Source organism: Paroedura picta, chromosome 5 (assembly GCF_049243985.1).
Source record: "Paroedura picta isolate Pp20150507F chromosome 5, Ppicta_v3.0, whole genome shotgun sequence".
NCBI classification, from domain to species: domain Eukaryota; kingdom Metazoa; phylum Chordata; class Lepidosauria; order Squamata; family Gekkonidae; genus Paroedura; species Paroedura picta.
The window spans coordinates 41,331,905-41,356,689 of record NC_135373.1 but is presented as its reverse complement, the minus strand read 5'-3'; the positions used below and the strand labels follow the sequence as shown (position 1 = coordinate 41,356,689).

Sequence of the window (24,785 nt, the reverse complement as noted above, 5' to 3'; positions counted from 1 at the left end):
ACCCCTTGCCCAAAAGATGAAGAGAGAAGCAGCCAGCCTTTGCAGTATGTTGGGCACAGCCTCCCTTCTCACTGCATGAAGAAGAAGAAAAGCTGGGGTTTTGTACCCCCACCTTTACACTACCTGAAGGAGTCTCAAAGTGGCTTACAATCGCCTCCCCTTCCTCTCCCCACAACAGACACCCTGTGAGGGAGGTGAGGCTGAGAGAGCTCTGAGAGAACTGTGACTTAGCCCAAGTCACTCAGCTGGCTGCAAGTGGAGGAGGAGTGGGGAATCAAACCCTATTATCCAGACGAGAGTCCGCCGCTCTTAACCTGAAACCATGCTGGCATGAGGCTAGGCCAGGCTGGGTAGGGCCCTTTTATAGGTCCACTGTAGTGCAGCCCAGTGGGGGGAGGCGTTGAGCCACCGGTGCCTATGAAGTCCATTCCATTCCTGCCCAGATCCCCCACAGTCAGAAAGCTGCTAAGCGTCTCTCGTACACTCCATGAAGTTCATTGGCCCTGCGCTATCCCTCCCCTTCCTTGTAACACACACCAGTAGCTTCCTTTCCCATTACCTGCCACTTCTGGCCCATCTCCTGGGGGTTATTTAACACACCTTGTCACTTTCCCAGCGATGTGTGTGATCTGAGAGATGGCTGTCGGCCCTTGGACAGACAGCCTTCACTTTATGGCCTCCCTGTCCGCTTTTCCGTGTCTTCCCCCCTGTTCGCATGATTAGTAGGATGTTTTACTGTCCTAAATAAGTTCCCCCCCCCCTTCGCCTTTCCATATTCAAGCAGCTCTCAGAGCCAGAAATTTATGACGAGGCGGGCAGCAGAGTAAATAAGGTAGAAGGAACAGGCCTTTGATCACGTCCTGGCCTCACGTCTTTAACATCCACCTTGCTGCGCTGGAGTACGTTTAATGATTCGCCCCACGCTGCTCCCCTCGCTGAGAGGCAGCCTTTACAACCATGGGCCAGGGAAGAGTAGTCAGCACGCCCTTTTCATCTTTCCTGCATGGGCAGCTGCCGCGATTCCGGAATGCTGCCGACTTTTTGTCTTGGAAGTGCTGCGTTGGTTTTGATGATCTTTTGATGAATGGGCCGTGTCTATCAGTAGCTTCCAAACTGCACTCGCGGGAGTCTTTGGACAGCGTACAGCAGCCTCAAGAAGACGATAAGTGGCGATGGGCAAGCTTCCGTGGAAACAGCTCCCCCTTTCTGCCAATCCCCTCCTTGCAGGGCGCGTTCCAGGGCTAGCTCTCTAATCACATGAGTCCCAATACATCCAATTAGTGGCAATCCATGTTCCCCAGAGACCTGGTAAGGGCAGTTGCTAGAGAAGATTTGGGGAGGGGGGGTTAATACCCTGCTTTTCACTCCCTGAAGGAGTCTCAGAGCAGTTTACGATCGCCTTCTCTTCCTCTCCCCATAATAGACGCCCAGGGAGGGAGGTGGGGTCGAGAGAGCTCTGATTCAACTGCTCTGTGAGAACAGTTCTAATAGGACTGTGACTAGCCCAAGGTCTCCCAGCTGGCTGCATGTGGAGGGGTGGGGAATCAAATCCAGTTCCTCAGATTAGAGTCTGTCACTCTATAACTCTTTAACCACTGCACAACCACGGGGATGAGTCAGAAAATTCAGTTCATGCACAATGCCAGCAAAGATGCAGCTGTTCAGTTGGGAAAACCATATAATGGCAGCATTGAAAACCGTCACTAATTAATAATGGGGGCTTTCAAGCGTAAAGGCCTTAACAGTCTGGATCTCTGAAGGAGTAGCTCCTCCCCTGCAAACCTACACAGAAGGAAAACTGGAGAGCCCTACTTCAAATTTTATCCTAGGCAGACTAACCTTCTTCCATTTTTTCAGCTTGACCCAGAGCTCTTGAATGCCCTCCCTCAGGTAAACCATCGAGCTCCATCTTTGCAGAAGTGTCACGAGAAGGTCAAAACTCTTTCTTCTTCCATTGCCCTTTCATATCTCAGTTCAGTCTCTGGGATCGTATTCCTTCTCGCTTGGCTGTTCCGTTCTCATTTGGATAATAATGATGTTACTGATCGTTTTGGTTTATTCCCTGTGCCATGCACCATTTTGGGAGCTCTGAAGAAAGCCAGCTTAGAAGCATCAGCAAGCAAATAGTCATTAAAACAGAGCTGGCGGGAGAGCTGCTTCCAACGATTTGGTCCAGGAAGGCCCTTGCTCATATTCCTACACATCAGCAAGCTGCAGGAGAAGCAATCAAAGCCAGTTTAGAAGCATCAGCAAGCAAATAGCCATTAAAACAGAGCTTTCCCAGCAGCCTGGTTTAAACTGCACTGCATGAGAAGCCATCCTAGCCAGGATCTGCGTGCTGCCGGGAGCAATTTCCCCAAGAGGCACAGATCCTGACTTTTCCTTCGGCCCAGTTTAAACCGGACTGCAGGAGAAGTGATCTAAGCCAGTTTAGAAGCATCAGCAAACACGATGCCATTAAAATAGAGCTGGCGGTGGCGTCGCTTGTCAAGGTCTCAGTCCGGTCCAGGAAGGCCCTTTCACATATCCCTATGCAAGAGTGCTGTGTCAGGTGCACTAAGCACCAATGAGTTCTGCCTTACCTGCTGAGACATCCCAAGTATGCGCTCCTTCTTGCTAAATTTAACTCACACCAGCAGGCTGCTGGGAGTGGACCACACAAGGCTGACGTCAGCCCAGCTGGGACTTGATTGATCAAATTCCCCTTTCTTTTTCTGCTGTCAATTGCACACAGTCCCCTGCGGAGGAAACATCACCGTACACAATGGCACCATCTACTCCCCCGGCTTTCCCAATCAGTATCCCAGTTCCCAGGAGTGCTTGTGGCTGCTCACGGTGTCGGTCGGGTACGGCATTTTCCTCAACTTCACTCTGCTGCAAACAGAGCCGTACAATGACTTCATCACCGTCTGGTAAGTGGGATTGGGTAGATTGAGAGGACCACCAGCTGGGCCCAAACAATTGCCCGGGGGGGGGGGGAGGGTGAGGAGATGGAAGCTCGAGAGAGTGTGGAGGATCAGAGCCTCTCTTATGGAAAGTCGTGGTAATGAAGGCATGTTCTGAGAACTTCAGCCTCATCTGTTCCACTTAATATTTCTGGTAAGGCCTAGGAGGAGGAGCGTGTCTCATGGCTTAAGTGCCACTCAGCGCTTAACACCCACTAAGGGAGGCTGTCCCCACCCCTGAGTGCCTGCTCCTCCAACCAGCTTGCCTGTCTGTCCAGCGGCCAGCCAATCATCTCCCATCCCCCAACCCCTGACCACCCCCTCCTCCTTCTACTTCCCTTCGAGGCTCAGAGGCTGCAGATCCCTGCTACATGAGAGCTGCCCCTGCTGGTGAGTTCCCTGCCTGGGGGCCTCCTCCAGCATGCAGCCTTTCCAGCCTCCAGCCTTTCCTCCAGCCTGCAGCCTTTCCTGCAGCCTTTACAGCCTTTCCAGGGGGAGGGAGAGGCCATCTGCAGAGTTCTTCCACCCCACCCCCAATCTAGCGCCCAATGTATTCCTGAATGCAATGGGCTTTGTCCCTAGTATATTTATAATCTGCAGTATATTTTTGTTTCAGGTAGATCTGGATCCATTCCCCTTGTAACTGCAGAAAGCAAGTCAATGGCAAACCATCTCTGCTCATCTCTTGCCTTGAAAACCCTAAGAGTGGTTGCCATGAGTTGCTTGCAACTTGATGGCACAGAATTATCATTATAAAAATATATATGGAAAAATATCCTGAATGTGTTGGTTCAAACTATGGCCTACCCTAGAACATGATAGCTTAGTCTGGTCTTACACAAGACGATTTCCTAGTATACAACCTATCTCCACGTGATTTTGTGCCAGTGGCTGGTCCATTGGTCCAGAAGAGACAAACTGGTTGGTTCACTTTTGCAGAGGTTGAAGCAAATGTGAGGCCCACGGAAATTCAATGTTGTTTGTAAATGGATCCATGAAGCCATTTATTTATTGGATAATGGCATTTGGTTCTTCACCAAACTCAAATGCTCCAAGCGTTAAAAACTCCAAATCCTCTCGATAACTAGACTTCATTCAAGAAGCAAAGAGGTTTGTTGAAGAGATCAGATTAGCTCATCTTAGTCCTTTCCCAAGACTGGCAAAGATTGAAGGAGGACTCTCTTATAAATCTCAGGTGCTCAACCCCTCTGTGAAGACTCATGTTGATGGATCACTTTGTTCAAGGACCTGAAGGAAGATAACAAAAACTGAGTCCAATAGCACCTTTAAGACCAACAAAGATTTATTCACAGCATGAGCTTTCATGTGCACACACACTTCCTCAGACAGTGGAACAGAGATCGTAAGAGTACAGATATAAGGAGAAAGTAAATTAGTATCAAATTAGTAAACAGCATCTCCGCAGCTAAAAATATGCAGCATGATCGTTTCTTGCTAGAAAAGCAAATTGGACCTTTGGGTTTGATTGTCATTCACAAAACATTGGGGGAATAAAACAGTTAAGGTTAGTGATTAATGGCAGACACTTCCCCAGTTGTGAAAAGAAGATAGTAACCCTGAAGGAAGAGAGTCGCCCTGGCAATGGAGCTAGAGCATGGCCTTTTGCACCTGGAAGCCAACACAGGAAGAAAACCATTGCATTCCAGAGACCTAACCATCTAACAACAGAGTGATACTATCCAGAGTGTTATAAAACAGCCCATGTGGCAGAGAAATGTCAAACATCTAACATGATTTTGACCCCAAGCATCTTGAAAGGAAAGCATAAAATTCATAATTAATCATAATAGTAAGGTGCCACCAAGCCACAACCAACTTATGGTAAACCCTCCTGGGCTTCTCAAGGCAAGAGAGGAGCAGAGGTGGTTTGCCATCGCCTGACTGTGTGCAGCACCCTCATCCAAGCCCTCCCCAGGGCTGACCCTGCTTGGCCTCCAAGACCTGACAAGCTTGGGCTATTCAGGGTGCCATTAAATATATTATAATGCGTCAAAACTAGTAAAATCATTAAATGTATGGTTAGTGAAGTCACTAAAATAGAGAAAGCAGCAGCATAAAACTGGATTAAAGCAACTCATTGAGCAGGAGTCACTCCAGTGAACTGAAACAGTATTGCACTGATAAAGACAACGAGCAATTGGGACAATTCAGCAACAAAACCCAAAGGCAAGCAAAGCAGAAAACACAAGAATAATTGACTTAAATTCTCAACATTCCTGCTCCCCCAAGAATTGGATTAGCACTGGAGTTATCGTAATATATGAAGGAAATCATACAGAGGAAGATGCTTTGCAAAGTATCTGGGGGGATGTGAGGACAGGAGTGAAGGCGTGTCAGAAATTCAGGTCAAGGGAATGTACAAGCGTTGTGCTCTTCCTTCCTCCCACCAAGATTAAGGCCGAAGATTGGCATAGTGCAAAGGCTTCAGGATTCCCTCAGTGGCAAGTTGTCTGGATTAATCAAACATTGCAGAACTGGGAGCTTCGTAGCAGAATGTAGGCATGTCCAGTCCCTAGGGATACAGGAAGAAGTTGGTTTTTATACCCCGCTTTTCACCATCCGAAGGAGTCTCAAAGCGGCTTATAATCACCTCCCCTTCCTCTCCCCACAACAAACACCCTGTAAGGTAGGCGAGGCTGAGAGAGCTCTGACAGAACTGCTCTGTGAGAGCAGCTTTAAGAGAATTGTGACTAGCCCAAGGGCACTCAGCTGGCTACACTTGGAGGAAAAGTGGGGAGTCAAAACCAGCTTGCTGAGTTGGCTAGGAGTGTTCTGGGCTGTTTATGGCAGGGACAAGTGCCACATTTCCTTTGCCTTTTCTGATTGCCTGATCCACTGGACTCCCACAGTTAGATCATTGTCTTTTCCCTTTCACCCATCCAGGGATGGGCCTCAGCAAACAGCCCCACAGCTGGGTGTCTTTACAGGAAATTCAGCCAAGAAAGCCACCCAGAGCTCTTCCAACCAGGTCCTCCTGAAATTCTACAGCGATGCAGCCAACGGAGGGGTCTTTGCCATCCATTTCTACGGTTTGTACCTAGCTTATTAGGGTTCAAGACCTGCATTTTGCTAAATGGGATGTGTTGCAATAAAATGGGATGTAGGACAATGAAATTATAAAACTCTATGCAATTGTTGCATGATACTGTATTATCTGGCACACAGCAACTTTCCCCCGGTATGTCAGGGACTGTTCAGTCTTTCTTCACTTATTTGCATCTGCATTTATAAGCTGAATTTTCTGCCAAAGAAGAGGACCCCGAGAGGTACACAGGAAGGGGAAAAAATCTAGAGCTCTCAAAGCAATGCCTATAATTCATAAAAACAGCACCATCAGTCTTCAGAAGAAGACTGGAGCAGGCCAAGGAAACAAAAAATCCAGAGTTTAAATGTTAACCATGCTTACAGGTCTTTTCTTAACCTGGCAGGGAATGCCTATGGAGAAAGCTGGGTCTCCCTAAATGTTGGCTACAGCCTCCCTGCTTATCCTTAAATGTTCAGATGTCTTACGTGGATCTTGAATGTAAATGTTCTTACTCTGACATGTTGTTCGTCAGCTTATCAGCTTTCAAGATGCCAGCCTCCAACCATGGTCCCCAATGCCGAAATCATCACCGAAAATGAGGACTTCAACATAGGTACGGGAGGCATGTTCTGTTTTGCAAAACACTCTGTTCCCAAATGGTCCCTTCCATTCCTAATTAGGTCTCTTTCCTGTGCCCCCAACTCACGGCAGCACGTCTCCTTCAGGGCATGTTTGCTGTACAAATCAGAACCTTATGGAAGTGTCGTGATATCTAGCCCAAGAAATCTTGGAAGATGTGGGTTTGCTTTGTTTTTTTGGAAGGAAGAGCTGTTGCTAAAATTGCTGTTGAGTTTTGGGTGGGGGTGGGTGGGGAGGGAGGGAAGATAACCCTCTCTGAAAGTAGAACATTAGCACAGAAGGTTGGGAGCTTATGGCCCATCCCATTCCCTGCTGTACTATCATTCTGCTTGCACAATACATTTACCTCTCATCTCTGCAGTCTGTTCAGGATTTTGCTGTTTCATTCTTCTGTATGTTTTGAGTTTAGCCTTAAGGGGCAAAGCTCCACCTTTCCACTAGCCATAAGGGTCACCGCTCATTGGAAGAACACATACTTTGTGTGTAGAAGATTCCAGGTTCAATCTCTGTCCTCTCCCAGTAAAGGATTTCTGGGAACACATGTTAACCCATGAAGCTTTATAATGAATCTGAGCAGTATTCTGTACTTGGACCACCAACAACTCCCACGGTCTTACACATCATCAGCTACCTTATCCTTCTAGCTGGAGATGCTAAGGATTGAACCTGGGACCTTGTGCATACCAGAATCATGATCCTTCCCCTTAAGAAGCTGATATACAGACTCTTGGTCTATCAAAGTGTACTACTCAGAAAGGCAGCAGTTCCCCAGGTCCCTCCCTTAGCTGATGCTGAGAATAGCCTTTCTCTGCCTGAGACTCTAAAAAGCTGCTGCTGAGCTAGATAGGCCACAGCTGTGAAAAGGTAGGTCTCCATGGGATACTTCTGTCGGAGGTGGAAGTGGGAAGAAGCAAAGAGCGATGGATCTAGGCTGACAGAGAGGTGTTGTAGAAGGTCCTGGAATTCAACGGAACAAAGACCACATGACTCTTGTAGTATTTGTGTATATGTCTCCCTAAAGTGCCCCTCATCTGAATTTTGGGCGTTTGTTGAACCGCACCTGTATCCTCTTCTACAGGTGACATCATTCGGTACCGATGTCTTCCTGGCTACACCCTGGTTGGAAATGAAATCCTGACTTGCAGGCTTGGTACTCACCTCCAGTTTGAAGGCCCTCCCCCAACATGTGAAGGTAGGTGGCTTCAGGCGCCTTAGAGCCCTAGTGCGCACCTGTGATGGAAAGGGACAGAAATGGTAGCCAGCAAAACACTGCTTGGCCTTACAAGTGGTATTGGTAGGATCCACCCATGGCTTTCAGAAAGGAGGGTTAGGAATGGAAATTCTATGTTGAGAGGTGGGGTCTATATGGACATCAAGAACACTCTTCCATGACAATGGATATTTGACTGGCTGTTGTCAAAAAGATAACCCTTAGTATGATTTTTGCAGACTTCTGGCTTCTAGTCATCCCTGACTTTAGGGAATTTGTTGATTTCAAAGTCCCAGGGAACAAGGAGGACACGGGTTCTAGAGGTACCATTCAATGGGGACGTGCATGAAGGGCATTCTCCTCCAGCCGATTTTCACATTTCAACCACTTTTTAGTCGAACAATGAGATCTGAGGGTGGATTTGTATCAGAACAAAGGAGGCGAATAGATGGTGTAACTGTGAAGAAGATGCCTGCTGGAGAGATGTGTTGGGATGGGATTGTGAGCCTGAAAAGAGGAAATCAACATGGAGATGTTAGTACAGATTGGGCTGCCCAGAATTTTATGCCATTTCAGGATAGCAATTGTGCATTTTATTATTATTATTATTTCGATTTTGAGGTCCCAAACGGAGCGGGGGATACCTCTGAACATGTGTACCTCTTCAGTACCTATTTGCAGTCCTTGTGGTGTGTTGCTGCTCTCTCCCTCCTCAATTTTGTCGGGGATTGTTCCTTCTTCACTGTGTGATCCCAGCCGCCAGGGATCATGTTGCGATGGGACGACATTACCATTTGGAACGATGAAGTTTCCACGTGAAAGCTATCTGATGATACTGTGCAGCCAATTAGATGTGGGCTGTATTATGACCATAGAGCCTCTTGTGGCGCAGGGTGGTAAGGCAGCTGACATGCTGTCTGAAGCTGTCTGTCCATGAGGCTGGGAGTTCGATCCCAGCAGCCGACTCAAGGTTGACTCAGCCTTCCATCCTTCTGAGGTCGGTAAAATGAGTACCCAGCTTGCTGGGGGGGTAAAATAGTAATGACTGGGGAAGGGAATGGCAAACCACCCTGTATTGAGTCTGCCAAGAAAATGCTAGAGGGCATCACCCCAAGGATCAGACATGACTCGGTGCTTGCACAGGGGATACTTTTACCTTTACCTTTATGACCCTAGGATGCTCTGTCACCATTCAGTTTCCACTCTATGATGTTATGTTATTGTGCTTGGGGAGGGGAAGCCTGCCTTCTCCTCCCCCTTTCAAGTCAACCCTAATTATGAACAAACAAACACGCGAACACACCTGTGCATTTTGATGGGTCTCTATTTGTAACACTAATTACATTCAGGTGGGATATTAAGAGCTGTTACGTATTCAGGCAAACAAGCGGACCTGCTAACCTTTATTTATTGATTTTAATTTATAGCTAGCCCTTTCCTGAATGCTCGGAGAAGGTAGCAATTATATGGGGGGAAAATGGGAAATTTCAATTAAGGCTCCATTTGCAAGGCATTAAAGGACAGTGAGCGCTGAAATAAAGTGCGAACCCATCGGCCTAATGCAACCTGAGAAAGCCCATCTGAATAGAAAGGTCTCCTCTGTGGTCAGAGGCAAACTGTGTTGTGGTGGCCTGCTGCTGAGCTTTAGAAGAAGGGAAGGTCCCCCCCTGCTTTTCTTTACCATAACTAGCCTCAAGGAAGCTTACCCCCTCCCTGTACCCTTCCTCAAAGCAGCTTATGCCTGTAGCCTTCCTCTCTCCATAACAGTCACCTTGTGAAGAAGAAGAAGAAGAGTTGGTTCTTATATGCCACTTTTCTCTACCCGAAGGAGTCTCAAAGCGGCTTACATTCGCCTTCCCTTTCCTCTCCTCACAACAGACACCCTGTGTGAGAGGTGAAGCTCAGAGAGTTCTGAGAGAACTGTGACTGGCCCAATGTCAGTCAGTTGGCTTCACATGGGAGAGAGGGGGATCTACCCCAGTTCTCTGGATTAGAGTCCATTGCTGAGAATCATAGAAGCATAGAGTTGGAAGGGGCCTCATAGGTCATCTAGTCCAGCCCCGTGCACTATGCAGGACACTCACAACCCCGTTGCAACGCCATGCTTGCTCTGGCTGACTCTTTCTAGAAAGGGAATGCTGGACCACACAGGCCTCTGGTCTCCTCAAACACAGCCAGTTTCTAAAAGGTGGTTGGGTTTTGAAGAGCTTCCAAGAGGAGCATTTCAGACTTGAAAAGCAATTGCTAAGAAGGGCAGGTGGTGCTTCTGTTGAGCTTGAACTTTAAAGCACTGTGAGTAGCAGAGTAATGAGGGCACGCTTGCTAGATGTTGGGAAACTGAGGGGTGAGGGAGCTTTAGAAATCTGAGTCAGAGCAAATCCACAAGGGTCCTCAATGTTTTGAGCCTGCAGGCATTCTGAGACTGGGTGGTGGGTACAACAGGAAGAAGAAGAGATGGGTTTTTATATCCCGCTTTTCACTTCCCAGTAGAGTCCCGAAGTGGCATACAAATAGCTTTCACTTCCTCTCCCCACAACTGACACCCTGTGAGGTAGGTTGGGGCTGCGAGAGCTTTCAGAGAACTGCTCTGTGAGTTCTGAGAGAATTATGACTGCATGCATGTCACTGGCTGCATGACGAGGAGCAGGGAACCAAACCAGGCTCTCCAGATTAGAATCCCCCCCTCGTAACCACTTCACCACACTGGCTCTCAGGATCACAACAGAATGTTAGGAAGCCAGGCCATGCGTAACTTGAATACGAATGCTTCAGCGTTTCAGGCAAAAGCTGTCAGTAGCAGGCTGCCTATTAAAAACAGACATAGCAGTGATGCAGTGAAGATCATTGTGCTGTGCTGGCAGCTGCTGTTGATGCCACTGGTTAAAAATCCACACGGCCTATCAGATCTCCAGTAACCAGCCAGAAGCCCTGTCCGATCTATCTACCCCTGCCCGCTTTCTGAAAACATTTGACCAGCACCTGGAAAGGTGTCAGCAGGTGCCGCCGTGGAGGCCTTGCCATAAGGGGCCAGTCACTGCTGTTGTGTACTGACGCCAACAACGTCTTGGTCTCTTCTGTGCCTTCAGCCCAGTGCCCAATGAACAAGGTGCTGACCGACTCCTGGGGGCTGATCCTGAGTCCGGCTGCCACCGGCAGCTACCCCCACTTCCAGACTTGCTCGTGGGTGATCCGAGTGGAGCCTGAGTATAACGTCTCCCTCACCGTGGAGTATTTCTTGAGCGAGAAGCAGTACGACGAGTTTGGAATCTTCGACGGTGAGTCACCCTTATAGTTCTGCGATAGTGTTGGCCAGTTCAGTCCTTTAAGCTAGCGGTCCCCAACCTTTCCCAGGTCAGGGACCGCCTCCGGAGTGAGGGAAGAGCCGACAGCCCGGGTGCTGCGAAAACGCGCACGCGCAATTGCCGTGCATGCGTGTTTTCGCCACCAGGTGGCGCTAACGCACATGCGCGGCAACCGCACATGCGTGTTTTCGCCACTAGGGGCACTAACGCCCATGCGCGGCAACAGCACGCATGTGCGGCAACAGCGCGCATGCGCAGCAACAGCGCGCATGCGCGTTTGCGTCAACGCCATGCCGGCAGCTGCGCCTGCCTCTTCCCTTCCTTCTTGCTGCTGGCGGGGGAAGGCAGGCGTGGCTGGCGGCGGCCTGGTACTGTGGTTGATGACCTCTGCTTTAAGCTATGCACATTCGTAGATGCTAGGAGAAGCGGCTATTCAGAGCGGCCCTTTTTCAGCCTTTTGACCATGGAGGAACCCCTGAAATATTGTTCAGGCTTTGAGGAAGCCCAGAAGTGGCAACATGTCCCTTCAGAGAAGAGGGTGTGGAAGTAGGATGCAGGGGCCAGCTAATCAATAGATCCATAATTTATCATTTCCATTGTGGAGAAAGAGACCAGGCCCCATTCTGCACACATAGGATAATGCACTTTCAATGCGCTTTGGCAGCTGGTTTTTCCTGTGCAGAACAGGAAAATCTACTTCTAAAGTGCATTGAAAGTGCATTATCTATTGCAGGGGTAGTCAACCTGTGGTCCTCCAGATGTCCATGGACTGCAATTCCCATGAGCCCCTGCCAGTGTTCGCTGGAAGGGGCTCACGGGAATTGTAGTCCATGGATATCTGGAGGACCACAGGTTGACTACCCTGATCTGTTGTGTGCAGATTAGGCCCAGGCCTGTAGTGCAACAGGAGAAATGGGCTCCAGTGACATTTAGGGATGTCATTGGCCAGCTGGACATTGGGAACATCTGTGTAACCCACGGGGAGCTCTCATGTAACCCCAGGGTTTCCCGGAACTCTGGCTGGGAATCCCTGAATGAGAGTATTATGAATAGCTTCAAGAGAATGGATGGAACCATTTTTTTCTCCTTGGAATATTCTCATACGGAGTCACTGAAACTCATTTGGCAGGAAACTCAGGACAATGGGGAGGAAGAAGTTCCTCATAAGGGGAATAATGGACGATTCATCACCATACCATGGGGTGGTCTGTCACTAAGACAGAACATCCATAGGAGTCATCGATTGCCAGCTGTGGTAGCTAAATGGTGCCTTCGTAATCAGAGAATGCATGCGTCTGAGTACCAGATGTTCAGACAGAAGGTCTGTTGGCATTCTGCTCATCTTGCACGCTTTTCTTTCCTTGTCACTGTTGGCAAAATGAATGTTTGGGTTCGATGGATCTTGGATTTGAGCCAGCAGGGATCTTAGCATGTTCCTTGGGGCCTGCTGTTTCCTACAGGTCCTTCGGGCCACAGTCCCCTGCTGCTGTCCCTGAGTGGAAACTATTCATCCCCTCTCACCGCCACCAGTTCTGGGAACAGAGTCTACCTCCACTGGTCCTCTGACCACGCCTATAGCCGAAAGGGATTCCGGATTCGCTACTCAGGTTAGTAAATGGCAGGGGGAGGAAGAAAATTCAGGAGGAAGAAAACTATTAATAGAGTTCTTTCATCTCCCATTTCTTGCATATAAAAATAACCTATCAATTTTCAGCCCTTCCTTTCTCTTCCTTTCCTTTCTCTCTCTCTCTCTCTCTCCTTCCTTCCTTCCTTCCTTCCTTCCTTTCTCTTTTACCTTCTTTCTCTCTTTCTCTCATTCTCTTTTCCTTTCTCTCTCTTTTTCCTCCTGTATAACCAAGCTGAACATGTTTTTCAGAGTTGTGTCTCTTCGCTTTTACTCTTTCAGTTAATTGGCATGAGGTTCCCCCACCTCCAAGCTGCCATTCAAAAATCAGTAGCCTTGATCATATCCCCTAACAACATGGGCAGGATATTCTAATCTGCAACACAGGTGATATTATTTAATCAGAATTTTAAGAAGCAGTGATTTAACTCCAAACCCAGTTTAGAATCCGATTTGTATGCGGCTCCAATCTCCTGCGGAAGGAAATTCTTTCAGGTTATGAAAAAGGTGACAGGGATGAATGGTAGGCTCACGAGAAATCACCGGACAGAAAAATAATCTGTGCATTTTCCCTGACCCAGATGTCACCCTCCAACATATTATGGGCTCTTAAAGCAAGACCAAGACTATTTCTGCATTCACAGAAACCATTTCGCCCAGTCCGGTGTGCAACTGCTTTCAGGGTTTCAGCTCAGTGGGAGGAGTAATAGGCATTCAGATATTTCTGAGTTAAAATAACATCCAGAATGTACTGTATTGTTTTGGCTGGGGGGGGGGTCCCAAAACAGCAAAAGCAGAGCTCCTGAAATTTTGGGTTTCCTAATATTTCATCCCAACATTTCAGATTTTTTTTCCTCCAGGTTATTTTAACATTGAGTTTGGATGCCAGGTCTAACACCACCCGGTATTCCTGAACCTAAAAAAGTTACCCAAAACAATATCCATACTCCTGAAATGTTGCAATAATTGAATAATCATGCAGTTTCTAAAATACCAAAACAAAATTTTGAAGAGCACAGGTGTAAAGGGTTGTTTTTATTCCTGGAGGGGCAAGAAGTCACTTTTTGAAACCTATATTCTTCTGCAGTCTGGAGATGTTTATGCGCAAACCTTTATCTTTTCAATAAGTGGCTCTTTTTTAACTACTCTCTTGATAGGCACTCAGCCATCAAGTTTGGTATTAGAAGGGATAGTGGCGACAATAAATTCCCTCAGAATTCAGAGTTGTTTTTGTTAGTGAATATCCATCCATTGGAGTGTTTTTAGAAGAAGAGGAAGGAAGGAAGAAAGGAAGAAAGAAGACACAGAGTCTGGCATTACTTTTTGCTGAAGGTCCAAATCTGTAGTCTAAAAAAAAAAATTTTCTCAACCACTTTGTGGAAAGCAGAACCTTATTCTTCCGAAAGGCCTCTGGTTGCTAAGGGGATGTTATGGCTCTGTGTTGCTTCTGATTTTATAAACATTGGGCTGCCCCGAGTTTTGGAGAGATTGAATACAGATGTTTTAAATGAATAAATAAATGAATAAGCATGTAACAGGTGTTGTGGCCATGGCAAAAATGGCTGTGGGATTGAATCATGCAGGGGGGGGGGGGAGGATGATGGGTTTGCTAGAACTCAGAAATACAGCAATGCAAAGAGATTTCTTTGAGATGAGGATGTGTTCTCTTCCACACATAAAGCAAAGCAGCGTTCACCTGAGGGGGAAAAATTAGTGACAGCCCAACTCTCACAAGATTTGTGGAACACATACCTGCTCAGGGACTCCTTGGTCCCCCCTCCCCCTCTTTCAGACACACACACACAGAAACACACACACACGCAAATTCCTTCCCTCCCATTCCTCCCCACCCTCACCCCCCTCACCTCTTGTTTTCCTGACCTCCTCTTTGGTCCCCTCCCCCTCACAGACGCACACAAATTTCTTCCCCTCGTTCCCCCCTGCCCTTGTGATCCATACCTCTTGCTTACATTAACTTCTCCCTAGTCCCTCCCCTGGTTCTTCCCCCTTCCTCAGACACATACCTAGACTCCCTCCCACCCACCTAGATTCCTTCTTCCCTCCTACTTCCCCCTCACCCAGACTCCCTGCTTCCTCCCACCTCCCCCCATCTCCTCACCTTCATGGCAGCGCTCGTCGGTCTGGCCTCCATGCTGCCCCATGACTGGCTAGGCCTCAGGCAGGGCGGCGCTGGCCTGCCCAGTGTCTGCACCATCCTATGACTGTCCAGGCCCCCTCAGGCAATGCGGTGGTGGCCGGACCTCTTCCTGTGACAGCCTGCACTGCCTCAATCACACTGCTGCACTGCTGTGCCGCCCCACAGCTTCCCTGGTCTCTTCTGGCGCACTCCAGGGGCAGAACTACAGGTGTCATGTCTGTATCCATTTCCACCCTGGGGATCATGCCAGAAGATGTGTTCCACATCAATAAGAACATCTTTGCCCAACATCTAGAGCTCAGAAGACCAATCACCAAACAATTGAACGCAAGGAGTGAGTCCTACAGAGAAGGTGCTACCACACGAACAGGCTTGTCTAGGATAACCACCCATTCCCACCTGAAGATCAGGGCATCCAGGGCATCTGAAGCAGATACTCAGCCATTGGATAGGTTCATAATGGGAGCAGGCAGTCCTTCAGGTGTCGAGGTACCCAGGTTGGTTTAAAGAGCAGAACCAACTGTTTTGAATTGTGCCTGGAAATGACTTGGAAGACACTTACTTGCTTTCAAAACCAGGAAAAGGTACTTCTTAGCATCCCTGGCTGGTACTTCTTAGCATCCCTGCCTTGCACTGTCATTCTAAGGACCAGCTGAAGTGTCCAGATAGGGGATTCCACATAAGGCACAGTGTTGTGTTCTGAGGTTGTATTTCATTAACAAGCTGAGAATACTATCTGAGCTACTGCTTTTTGTTTCTGCCACTTTTCTTCCCAGAAGAGGAATAGAAGCCAGTTTTTCCATTATTAGTTTCAGTGGTCTTGGTTTCATATGAACTTTAATTACTCTGTCTGTATAAAAGCAATTACAGAATGTTTGGCAAAGAGTTTCTTAAGATTAAACAACCCGCTCTTGGAACATAGCAAATTTTAATTACTTAATGAAAAGCAATCAAACTTGGGACAGGGACACACATAAATGTGTCATAAATAAGTTAATGCTGTTATTGGGTAAATGAATGAAATTAATATTTAATTGATGGGAATTATGTTTTTGTTGCTGAATTATCATTGGTGGCTTTGTTCTTTCAAGGTTGTTTGTGAGTTGCCTTTGTATCAGACCATGTCCAATATGGGAACTGAGTAGAGTTATTCACTTCTAGTAGAGACTAATTGGGAAAAGGTTTGGTCAGACCAGTCAAGCATACAGAGGTACACTGAGTGCCCTCCTTTGTGGGTGGGTACTTTGGGGCCAGAGGATCCCATAAATGTGTGTAGGTTTTTTTAAAATTGATTTTTCATGCCACAGAATTTTGACTTATTCCTTGGTCACTCTCAGTGCCTACATGCTACCCCTCCGGCATTTCCTCACCTTTTGTTGCATCCTTTTGTTCCAGTAGTTCAAATTAATTTGGGGGGGGGGGGGGGTTGCAGAATTTGGGTTTTTTTTGGGTCAGTGTATACAGCATGTGAAGGGAGTTTGGTCATCATTCCAGTGCAATAGTAATTTGCAACAAAACCCTTTCCAAAGGGTTTCCAACGCCCAAACCACTGCCAAATACCTGTGCTCTCTCCGTAATGGCTTTCTGAATTATTGGTGGCTTGAATTGCATGGCTTTAATAGTCAGAACAGCTTTTTGATTGCTTTTTGCAAGCTACCTGGGGATCTTTGTTGGACAGAAGGGAGAGAGAGAAATAAATGTAGATATGTTGAACAAACATGAAAGACAAGCTGTAAAGACTGCAAAATGCTTCAGGTAGCCAAACCTGGGATGTCATTATGAGCAGTGCAATGGATGTGCATAGGATTTGCAATGTTTAGGCTCTTGTAAGCATAACATGAGCCTCTTGTGGCGCAGAGTGGTAAGGCAGCGATATGCTGTCTGAATCTGTCTGCCCATGAGGTTGGGAGTTCAATCCCAGCAGCCGGCTCAAGGTTGACTCAGCCTTCCATCCTTCCGAGGTCGGTAAAATGAGTACCCAGCTTGCTGGGGGGTAAATGGTAATGACTGGGGAAGGCACTGGCAAACCACCCCGTATTGAGTCTGCCATGAAAACGCTAGAGGGCGTCACCCCAAGGGTCAGACATGACTCGGTGCTTGCACAGGGGATACCTTTACCTTTTACCTTTTTAAGCATAACATGAGCGAACAAAACTGGTCCCTGCCAAAGGCATCCACAGTCTAAATGTCAATAAGGAAAGAGATGAACTTAGGGTGGCGTGGGAAGGGCGTGACTGAAGGAATATGCACAAATGCACTGAGGTATATGAGAATATATTTATCTCGCTTCATTTTTACCCCACATTTCTCCCCAGTGTGGTGGGGCTTACAGCATTCTACCACTCACTGTTTTATTCCTCACAACCAGGCTGTAAGGTGGGCTAGGCTGAAGGTATGACTGCCCATGGGTACCCAGCAAACTCCAAAACAGAGTGGGAGATTCAAACCTGGGTTTCCCAGATCCTATTCTGACACTCCCAACTGCTACACTGGACTGGTTAAGGTAAACATTTCCTTGGAGAGGTGAGATATGAGAAAGGGAGAGACAGGAGCCCGGATACCTTCCCACAATGGGCTTGACATTTGGATAGAAGCATGCATAAATATATCCGTTGCACATGATCCATGCTCTTCACAGTGGGGCATTAGAGATCATGCACATGGGGACTTCACGTATTTGGACTCTGTACATACACATCTCTGTTCACCCAGGGTATTTTCTACGTAGCCCATCAGATGGGTCCAAGAGCCAGGTGCACATTCCGGAGAGGGCGGCCTCATCTCTCTCAGCTGGAGTTCTATCTTCTGTGCATGAGAGTGAGGCAAATGCAGGATGAACATGAGTGTTCCTGTGTCTATGGATCTTCATACTTTTCAAACATGATTGAATAATTCTGAGCAAGTACCTTTCCTCCTTCGTTTAGCCCTCTACTGCAGCCTCCCTCCACCTCCTTTCCACGGCTCCATCCTCAGCCACACCGGCCTGCAGCCAGGGAGCACTATCCGGTTCGCGTGTGACCCCGGGTACCGTCTCGTCGGCCACAGCCTCGCCACCTGTGTGAGACACCCGCAAGGCTACTACCACTGGAATGAAGCCATCCCGTTGTGCCAAGGTGGGCAGAATCAAATCCCTGTGATTAGCATACTATCAGCGTCCAAGGTGTCTCTTAAAAGCATCTTGCAAGAAAACGGTCCCAGGCTTCAAGGAGTTTATCCTGAACATTTTGGGATAAAGCAGGCAGTTGCTGGGGGAAGGTGAATAATATCCATCTTTGAAGTTAAAACTGTAACATGAAGGCATAGAGATGCAGGTAGGAGATCTGGCTTGGTGGCAGAGCATCTGTTTTACATGCTGAAGGATCCTGTTTCAGTCTTTGGCATCACCTGTTGAAAGGCCCAGGCTGCAGGTGGGCGAAAGACTTCTGCTTGGGGCCCTGGAAAGCCCCTGCCAGGCCAAGTAGAAAAGTCTGACCTTGGTAGCTGGATGGTCTGACTCAGCGTAAGACAAGTTCCATGCATATATTTAAAAACTGTATTTATTAGACCAGCTATTTTATTTTGTCCTAGTGATGGCAAGTGGGCAGCTATGAGCAAGGGATGAAAGGAGAGGGATCTGTAACTGTAGCATTCCCATGTGCCCAGTGATGCGTTCACAACACATCTTTTGTCCCCAGCTTTTCAACTAAAGCAATTGATTTGCGCTTCTGCGACTCGGCTGCTTTTTGCCCTCCCCGTTTCTCAAAAATACCCCTGTAACCATGAGAACCAGAAACTTGAAAGAAAGACAAGGTAACGGCAGTTCTCACGGCAGGCACAGGATCTCACATAGCTGCCTCTATGGAAAGCAAGATAGGACATAAATCTGGGGAGGCTCTTCAGGGGCAAATAAATTAGGAAGTGGAGTGGCGTCCCTCAGAAAGGTCAAAAGTCCAAACATTCTTGGTTTTGCCAGGGGATTTCCCCTGCATGGGATTAGCATGTGACGGAAACAGTTTCCATGGACCAAGAGAATTGCTTGGCCTTAAGTGAATGAATTCACCTTATCCTTCCTTCGCCTCCTGAATCTCAGAACTTTCGTCCCCCCTCCCTTTTCCCCCTGTAACGGAACGCCTGCCAAGGCTCTAAGTAGGGCATGGCTGCTGCACGAGCGTTTTTAATAGTTCCCCCCCCTCTCATCGAGAGACAGGAATCTTACCAAAGTGTGCTAAAAGCAGCTCTTTGACTAGAGCAGCCAAATCAGGTGGTCCAACCCTGTCAGCAGTAGCCTGGGGTTGTCGTGGCAACTGCAACTCTCCAATCCCGCTGGGAGCGATGCATTAAGCCCACTGGTGCAAGCACATCTCTCTCTACCTGCAAAAGGCAGGAATTAATAACCAGTGTCTTCTGAAATGAAGAGCTGGCTGGATTTTTTTTTTTTTGTTAATGCCACTGGAGCCCAGGGCAGCCGAGTGATAATGCACGGCAATTACCATTCCGCTGTCCCCAAAGAGCTGGCCGCCCCAAAAGAGCACATTCCATTGAATAACACTAACTCCTGAGCAGCTATAAAAAGAATGTTTAAATACCAGGCAGTGAAGCTTATGACTTTTTAGGGTGAAGGGAAGTTCCAGCATCCTCTCTCTTACAGCTGCAGAGAGGGCGCCAGTAGCCAAATAACAGAGGGAAGGAACCCGGGAGGGGAAATTACTATGTTTGGCTTTTTCATCTGAACGGTTGATACCGCTGCCAGTGATCATGGGGGGCTTTTTTGTTTGTTTGTTTGTTGGGGGTGAAGTAGGAGGGTACCACCATTTGCTGAAGCCTCTCTAGATTTTGTCTGGATCCTCTTTTCTCCATTTGGAGCATAAACGGTGGGTTTGGCATGGTTTTCGTAAGTGTACTTCTCTTTTATTGCATGACGCCAATCGCGAAGGGCACGGTTATAAGCCAGCCGTATGCTGCAACGGCCTATATTATTGCTAGGAGATGGCAGCTTCCAGGGTGAAAATAGCAGCATTGTGACTGCAGACAAATGTCCTTAGGAGGCAACAGGCTTGCAAATGCGACGGTCCCGTTTGCAGGCTACCCAGTGTGCAAGCCGATAGTATGTCTGCCAACAGGATGTGCTAGGCTATTGAAGGAGACCCTAGGCCTTGTCCCTGCTTGCCCATGAAACTCATTTCATGGCTGTACTCCAGTCGCACACTCTTAGCCAAATTGGTTTCCCAGAGTTTCTGTAGGAGTATAAAATGGAGAAAGACTCCATCAACATTCCCTCGAGCCCCTTAGATGTGTGGGCACAGGGGAACAAACATAGTACCTAAATGAAATGGGGAACCTTTGATTAAGAGCCTCTTGTGGCACAGAGTGGTAAGGCAGCCGTCTGAAAGCTTTGCCCATGAGGCTGGGAGTTCAATCCCAGCAGCCGGCTCAAGGTTGACTCAGCCTTCCATCCTTCCGAGGTCGGTAAAATGAGTACCCAGCTTGCTGGGGGGTAAACGGTAATGACTGGGGAAGGCACTGGCAAACCACCCCGTATTGAGTCTGCCATGAAAACGCTAGAGGGCGTCACCTTAAGGGTCAGACATGACCCAGTGCTTGCACAGGGGATACCTTTACCTTTAACCTTTGATTTAGTTACGTGACGGGTACGTTAACAAAAGAGATAACGAAAAGAAGACAAGGCACCTATCAGTTACATTTTTATTCCTTCTTCCAAGAAGCTCAGAATGATCTTACCTCATCTGCCTTGTCCTCATAACAGCTTTGAGGGAAGTTGGGCTGAGAAAGAGAATAAATATGGCTCAGATGATGATGACGATGTCATCCATTCAGTCATGTCCGACCCTCGGCAATTCTATAGGAAAGTCTTTGCCATGCGTCCCTGTCTCTGACTGCTTCTTTTAATTGGTTCATGGTCATCCCTGGGTTGGCTTTGATCGTGTCGAGCCAGCGGATCCTTTGGCGACCACGTTTCCTTTTGCTGCTGACCATGCCGAGCATTAAATGATTTTTCTAGCGAGTTTGATCGCATGATGTGCCCAAAGTAAGTGAGCTTTAGGAGTAATATATTCCCTTCATAGTTAGTTTGCTCCTCTCTAAAACTGTCTTGTTGGTAACTTTGGCTGTCCATGGTATTCGCAGCATTCGCCTCCAACACCATTATTCGAAAGCATCTATTCTCCTCCTGTCTTCCTTCTTCAGGGTCCAGCTTTCGCATCCATAGGTTGTTCTGGGGATGACAATGGCGTTGACTAGCCAGCACTTTGTATTAACGCTGATATCCTTACTCTTCCATATTAGGTTCATGACTAACACGGAAGAGTCAGTATATCAGCCTTAATATGACCCAGGGTCACCAGTAAATTCCATGGTTAAGTGGGAATAGGAACTTAGACCTCCTTGGTCCTTGTCCAGCCTCCACTCATCTGTATGGCCCAGGGTAGCTTGATCTTATCAGATTTCAGGAGCTAAGCATGGTCAGCCCTGGTTTATTTAAATGAGAGACCACCAAAGGAGTCCAGGGTCACTATTTGTTTGTTTGTTGTATCTATATACCGTCCTCCCCTGAGGCTCAGGGCGGTTTACATAGAATGTAGAAAACAAAACAGGGAACTTAGTTTTTCTATAATGTATTGATAACCACAACAACAATAATATTAATATTAATAATTGAGGTAACTATAACAGCGCAAACAGGTCCAGGGGCAGAATGCACGAATGGATTTCTGGGGGGGAGGGAGGGAGCAGGGACCCTGTAGATGCTGCTGGTTTCACTAGATCTCAACAAAATGCCTGGCAGAAGAGCTCCCTTTGCAAGCCCTGTGGCCCTGATCTCCTCCAGAGCTCATTCCACCAGGTGGTGGCCAAAACAGAGAAGGCTCTGGCCCTGGTTGAGGCCAGCTATTGGTGGGCTTCTTTAGCACTGTTGATGAACATTTGATGATTCCAAGTTGCATTTATGGCTTCCCCCCATTGAAAAGCAACAGGTTAAAATTTGTGGAAATTCTCTCTGTGGTGTTAGGTTGGTGAATGGCTTATCCACACATGCTGGTCAAAACTTGACGTCAAGTTATGATGATGCAGGTATAAAAACTAGCCTTTAGCTGGAATTCTCACAACACTTACTGTTGGCAGCAGAACATGTACTTTTTGCTTGTTTCTTTGACTTTCTGCTGCAACATTGTGTATCTTACTGTTTTTGCAAGGAAAGAAAAGAACAGGTTTGTGATTGTGGAACATGCATACATATGTGAACATCCCATCCAGAAGGAGCTAATGTGTGTGTGCACGCAGTTGTCAGCTGCATGAAATGGATCGAAATCAAGTCATCCAATGCCTCCCCCCTCTCAAATTCCAAATTCTCATTTAAAGTGGAAGAACGAAAAGAATGAGGCAAGAAGCCCGTTCTGCACACATTGGATAATGCACTTCCAATTCACTTTAGAAGTAGATTTTCCTGTTCTACCCAGGAAAATCCAGTTGCAAAAGCACTTTGGAAGTGAATTATCCAAGGTGTGTGGAATGGGAGTGTACAGAATCAGCTCCCTTAGGTTTCATATCAGCTTGCCTACATTTCATTTCAATGCTTTTTAGTTTCATTGAGCCCTAATCTGGATGGCCAAAACAGTGCAAACTTATTGGATCTCGGAAGCTAAGCAGGGATGGCCCCAGTTAGTACTTGGATAGGAATCCACCAAGGAATTCCAGGGTTGCTACACAGAGGCAGCCAGTGGGACAACCCCTCTGTGCCCCTCTTGCGTTGAAAACCCTATGAGGTCACCAGAAATTAGCTGTGACTCAATGACCGCTTACGCACTGGGAACTTCAGTGCCCCAGCTCCCGTGCAGGAGCACAAACAGGGGCAGCACCAGGCCAAATGCTCCCCCATGTGGGCGCAGGAAGAGGTGGGGCAACCTGCCACGACTAAAACTCCAGCCCACAGCCTGGCATGAAACCTCCAGTGCGTAAACGGTCAATAACACTTTCCACCTCCAACTTTGTTTTGATTGGAAATTAGGATTAAGAACGGGCAAACTCATCTAAACTCTGGTCCTATTGGGTTTAAATTTGTTAGTTTCCACTCAGGACTTCTTAAAGTCAAGTCTACGGGATACCATGCCAACTCTCCATCTCCAGTTAGCCCTCCCTCCTTCTCTTGAGGAGAAGCCATTGGTAGAGAGGACTGGCAATGAAAAAAACAAACACAGCCTTGATACTCCCAGTCATGCATGCTTGCTGAAGAATCTGTTGGGGTCAAGAAGTGCGGAATCAAGTCCTTCCTGCTTCTGCCAATGTCATGTTGGACAATGGCAACTTCCTTTTCTTTCGCAGTCTGTACAGACCTTGCTGGCTATTCTGGCTCTTTGCTTTATTCCTTCATACACGCACCGATTCATAAACGTCACTACCCCGCTAGCTTTCTCCGTGCCGAAGACTGTAAGAGCTGGATGAATTTCTTTGAAAGGCAAATATTGACTCAGCTTTCCCCACAAAGAGGGCATGTGTTTGCATCCGCTCTTCCATCACTCCTGGAAAGCTACGATCCCAATTGGATACTGTGAAGCAGATGGAGAATATCTTACCAAGCAGAGTTTCGTTGCACCATGTTGAGCCCTGTAAATAACAACTCGATTATGCCATATTTCGCTGGGGGTGCTGTGTCGATGCAGAAGTGCACGAGAGGCACCCTTTCCTTTTGTGCAGTACCAATTGCTGAGTCCAATAGCTTATAACCAAGTCCACTTTTCTTTTTTTTTTGCCTGACCATCTGTGCTACCAGTGAGGTGGATTGAAGTTGGTCAGTCCTCTGCAGTGGCTTAATGAACTTTGCAATGAACTGCATCTGGTCTGGGCAGGCCGGCATTCAGACTCACTAAGCTTGGTATTGACCCAAGATTAATGGAACGTCTCCAGTTGGACGTGACTTCCAGAAGACAGGCACAAGCCAGCATGCCAGATGTTAAAATACAGTTAATTAAAATGTGGAATATCATGGTTATGGAGCAAATAACCAATTACATAAAAGTGAAAGAAGACATAATTTCTGTAGACATTTTCCGGCCTAGATTGTGTGGTTGTTGCATTGGAAAACTTGCTGGTATACCTGGCTTGCTGATATACCTGGCTTACCATTAGCTACCCTGCCTATGCTGGTAGAGGTGATCTCTATCATGGTTTTGGACATTGCCAGATCACTTTGGGGAGGCCTGGTTAGCAAGTTATATCCAGGGCTTCCTATTTCAAGCTGTTAGGAGCCCAACCCATGAAAAACCTTGTATTCTAGATTAAGAACATAAGAAAAGCCCTTCTGGATGAGACCAATTTATATCTGTATCAGGGTTCTGTTGCACACAGTGCACAATCAGCCGCCTTGGAAGACCAACACACAGGGTAGAGGCCAAGACCTTCCCCGATGTTACCTCCTAGAACCAGTATTCAGAGGCTTGCTTCCCCTGAAAATGGAAATTTCCTTTGGCCACCCCAGCTAGTGGCCACTTCTGGACCTCACCTCCATGAATCAATCTAATCTCCTTCTTTTGTCACCTATACTGGTGGTCATCGCTATGTCCACTGGCAGCAAATTTCAAAATGTAATCACTCATGGAGGAAAAAAGTACTTCCTTCTGTACTGACCTGGTAGTCCAGAGAGGGGATTAGAGTAAGGTGACCAGATTTTAACATTGGTAAAGCGGGGCACCATTGACCAGGGGGTTTCTTGATTCCAAATTTGGTCTATATGGAGCAACAAAATTTTTCATAGAACGCAAATATAGTATTGTAATATATATTTTTTTAATTTCATAAACATAAGTACAATTTGCCAGGTGCCCCCAGATGTCCCTCCAAAAGTGGGACAATCTGGTCACCTTAGATTAGAGA

The 24,785-nt window shown here is 47.3% G+C and overlaps 1 protein-coding gene across 2 annotated transcripts in view; it reads left to right on the top strand.

Annotated features, from left to right (window-relative positions):
• CSMD2 (CUB and Sushi multiple domains 2) overlaps window positions 1-24,785 on the top strand; it is a 644,506-nt gene that overhangs the window by 551,996 nt on the left and 67,725 nt on the right. For both annotated transcript variants that reach the window (XM_077337490.1, XM_077337489.1), the window contains 7 exons: window positions 2,735-2,912; window positions 5,850-5,995; window positions 6,524-6,604; window positions 7,709-7,822; window positions 10,927-11,115; window positions 12,603-12,749; window positions 17,849-18,037. In XM_077337490.1, the coding sequence (XP_077193605.1) occupies window positions 2,735-2,912; window positions 5,850-5,995; window positions 6,524-6,604; window positions 7,709-7,822; window positions 10,927-11,115; window positions 12,603-12,749; window positions 17,849-18,037 (1,044 nt within the window). The remainder of the gene's footprint in view (window positions 1-2,734; window positions 2,913-5,849; window positions 5,996-6,523; window positions 6,605-7,708; window positions 7,823-10,926; window positions 11,116-12,602; window positions 12,750-17,848; window positions 18,038-24,785) is intronic.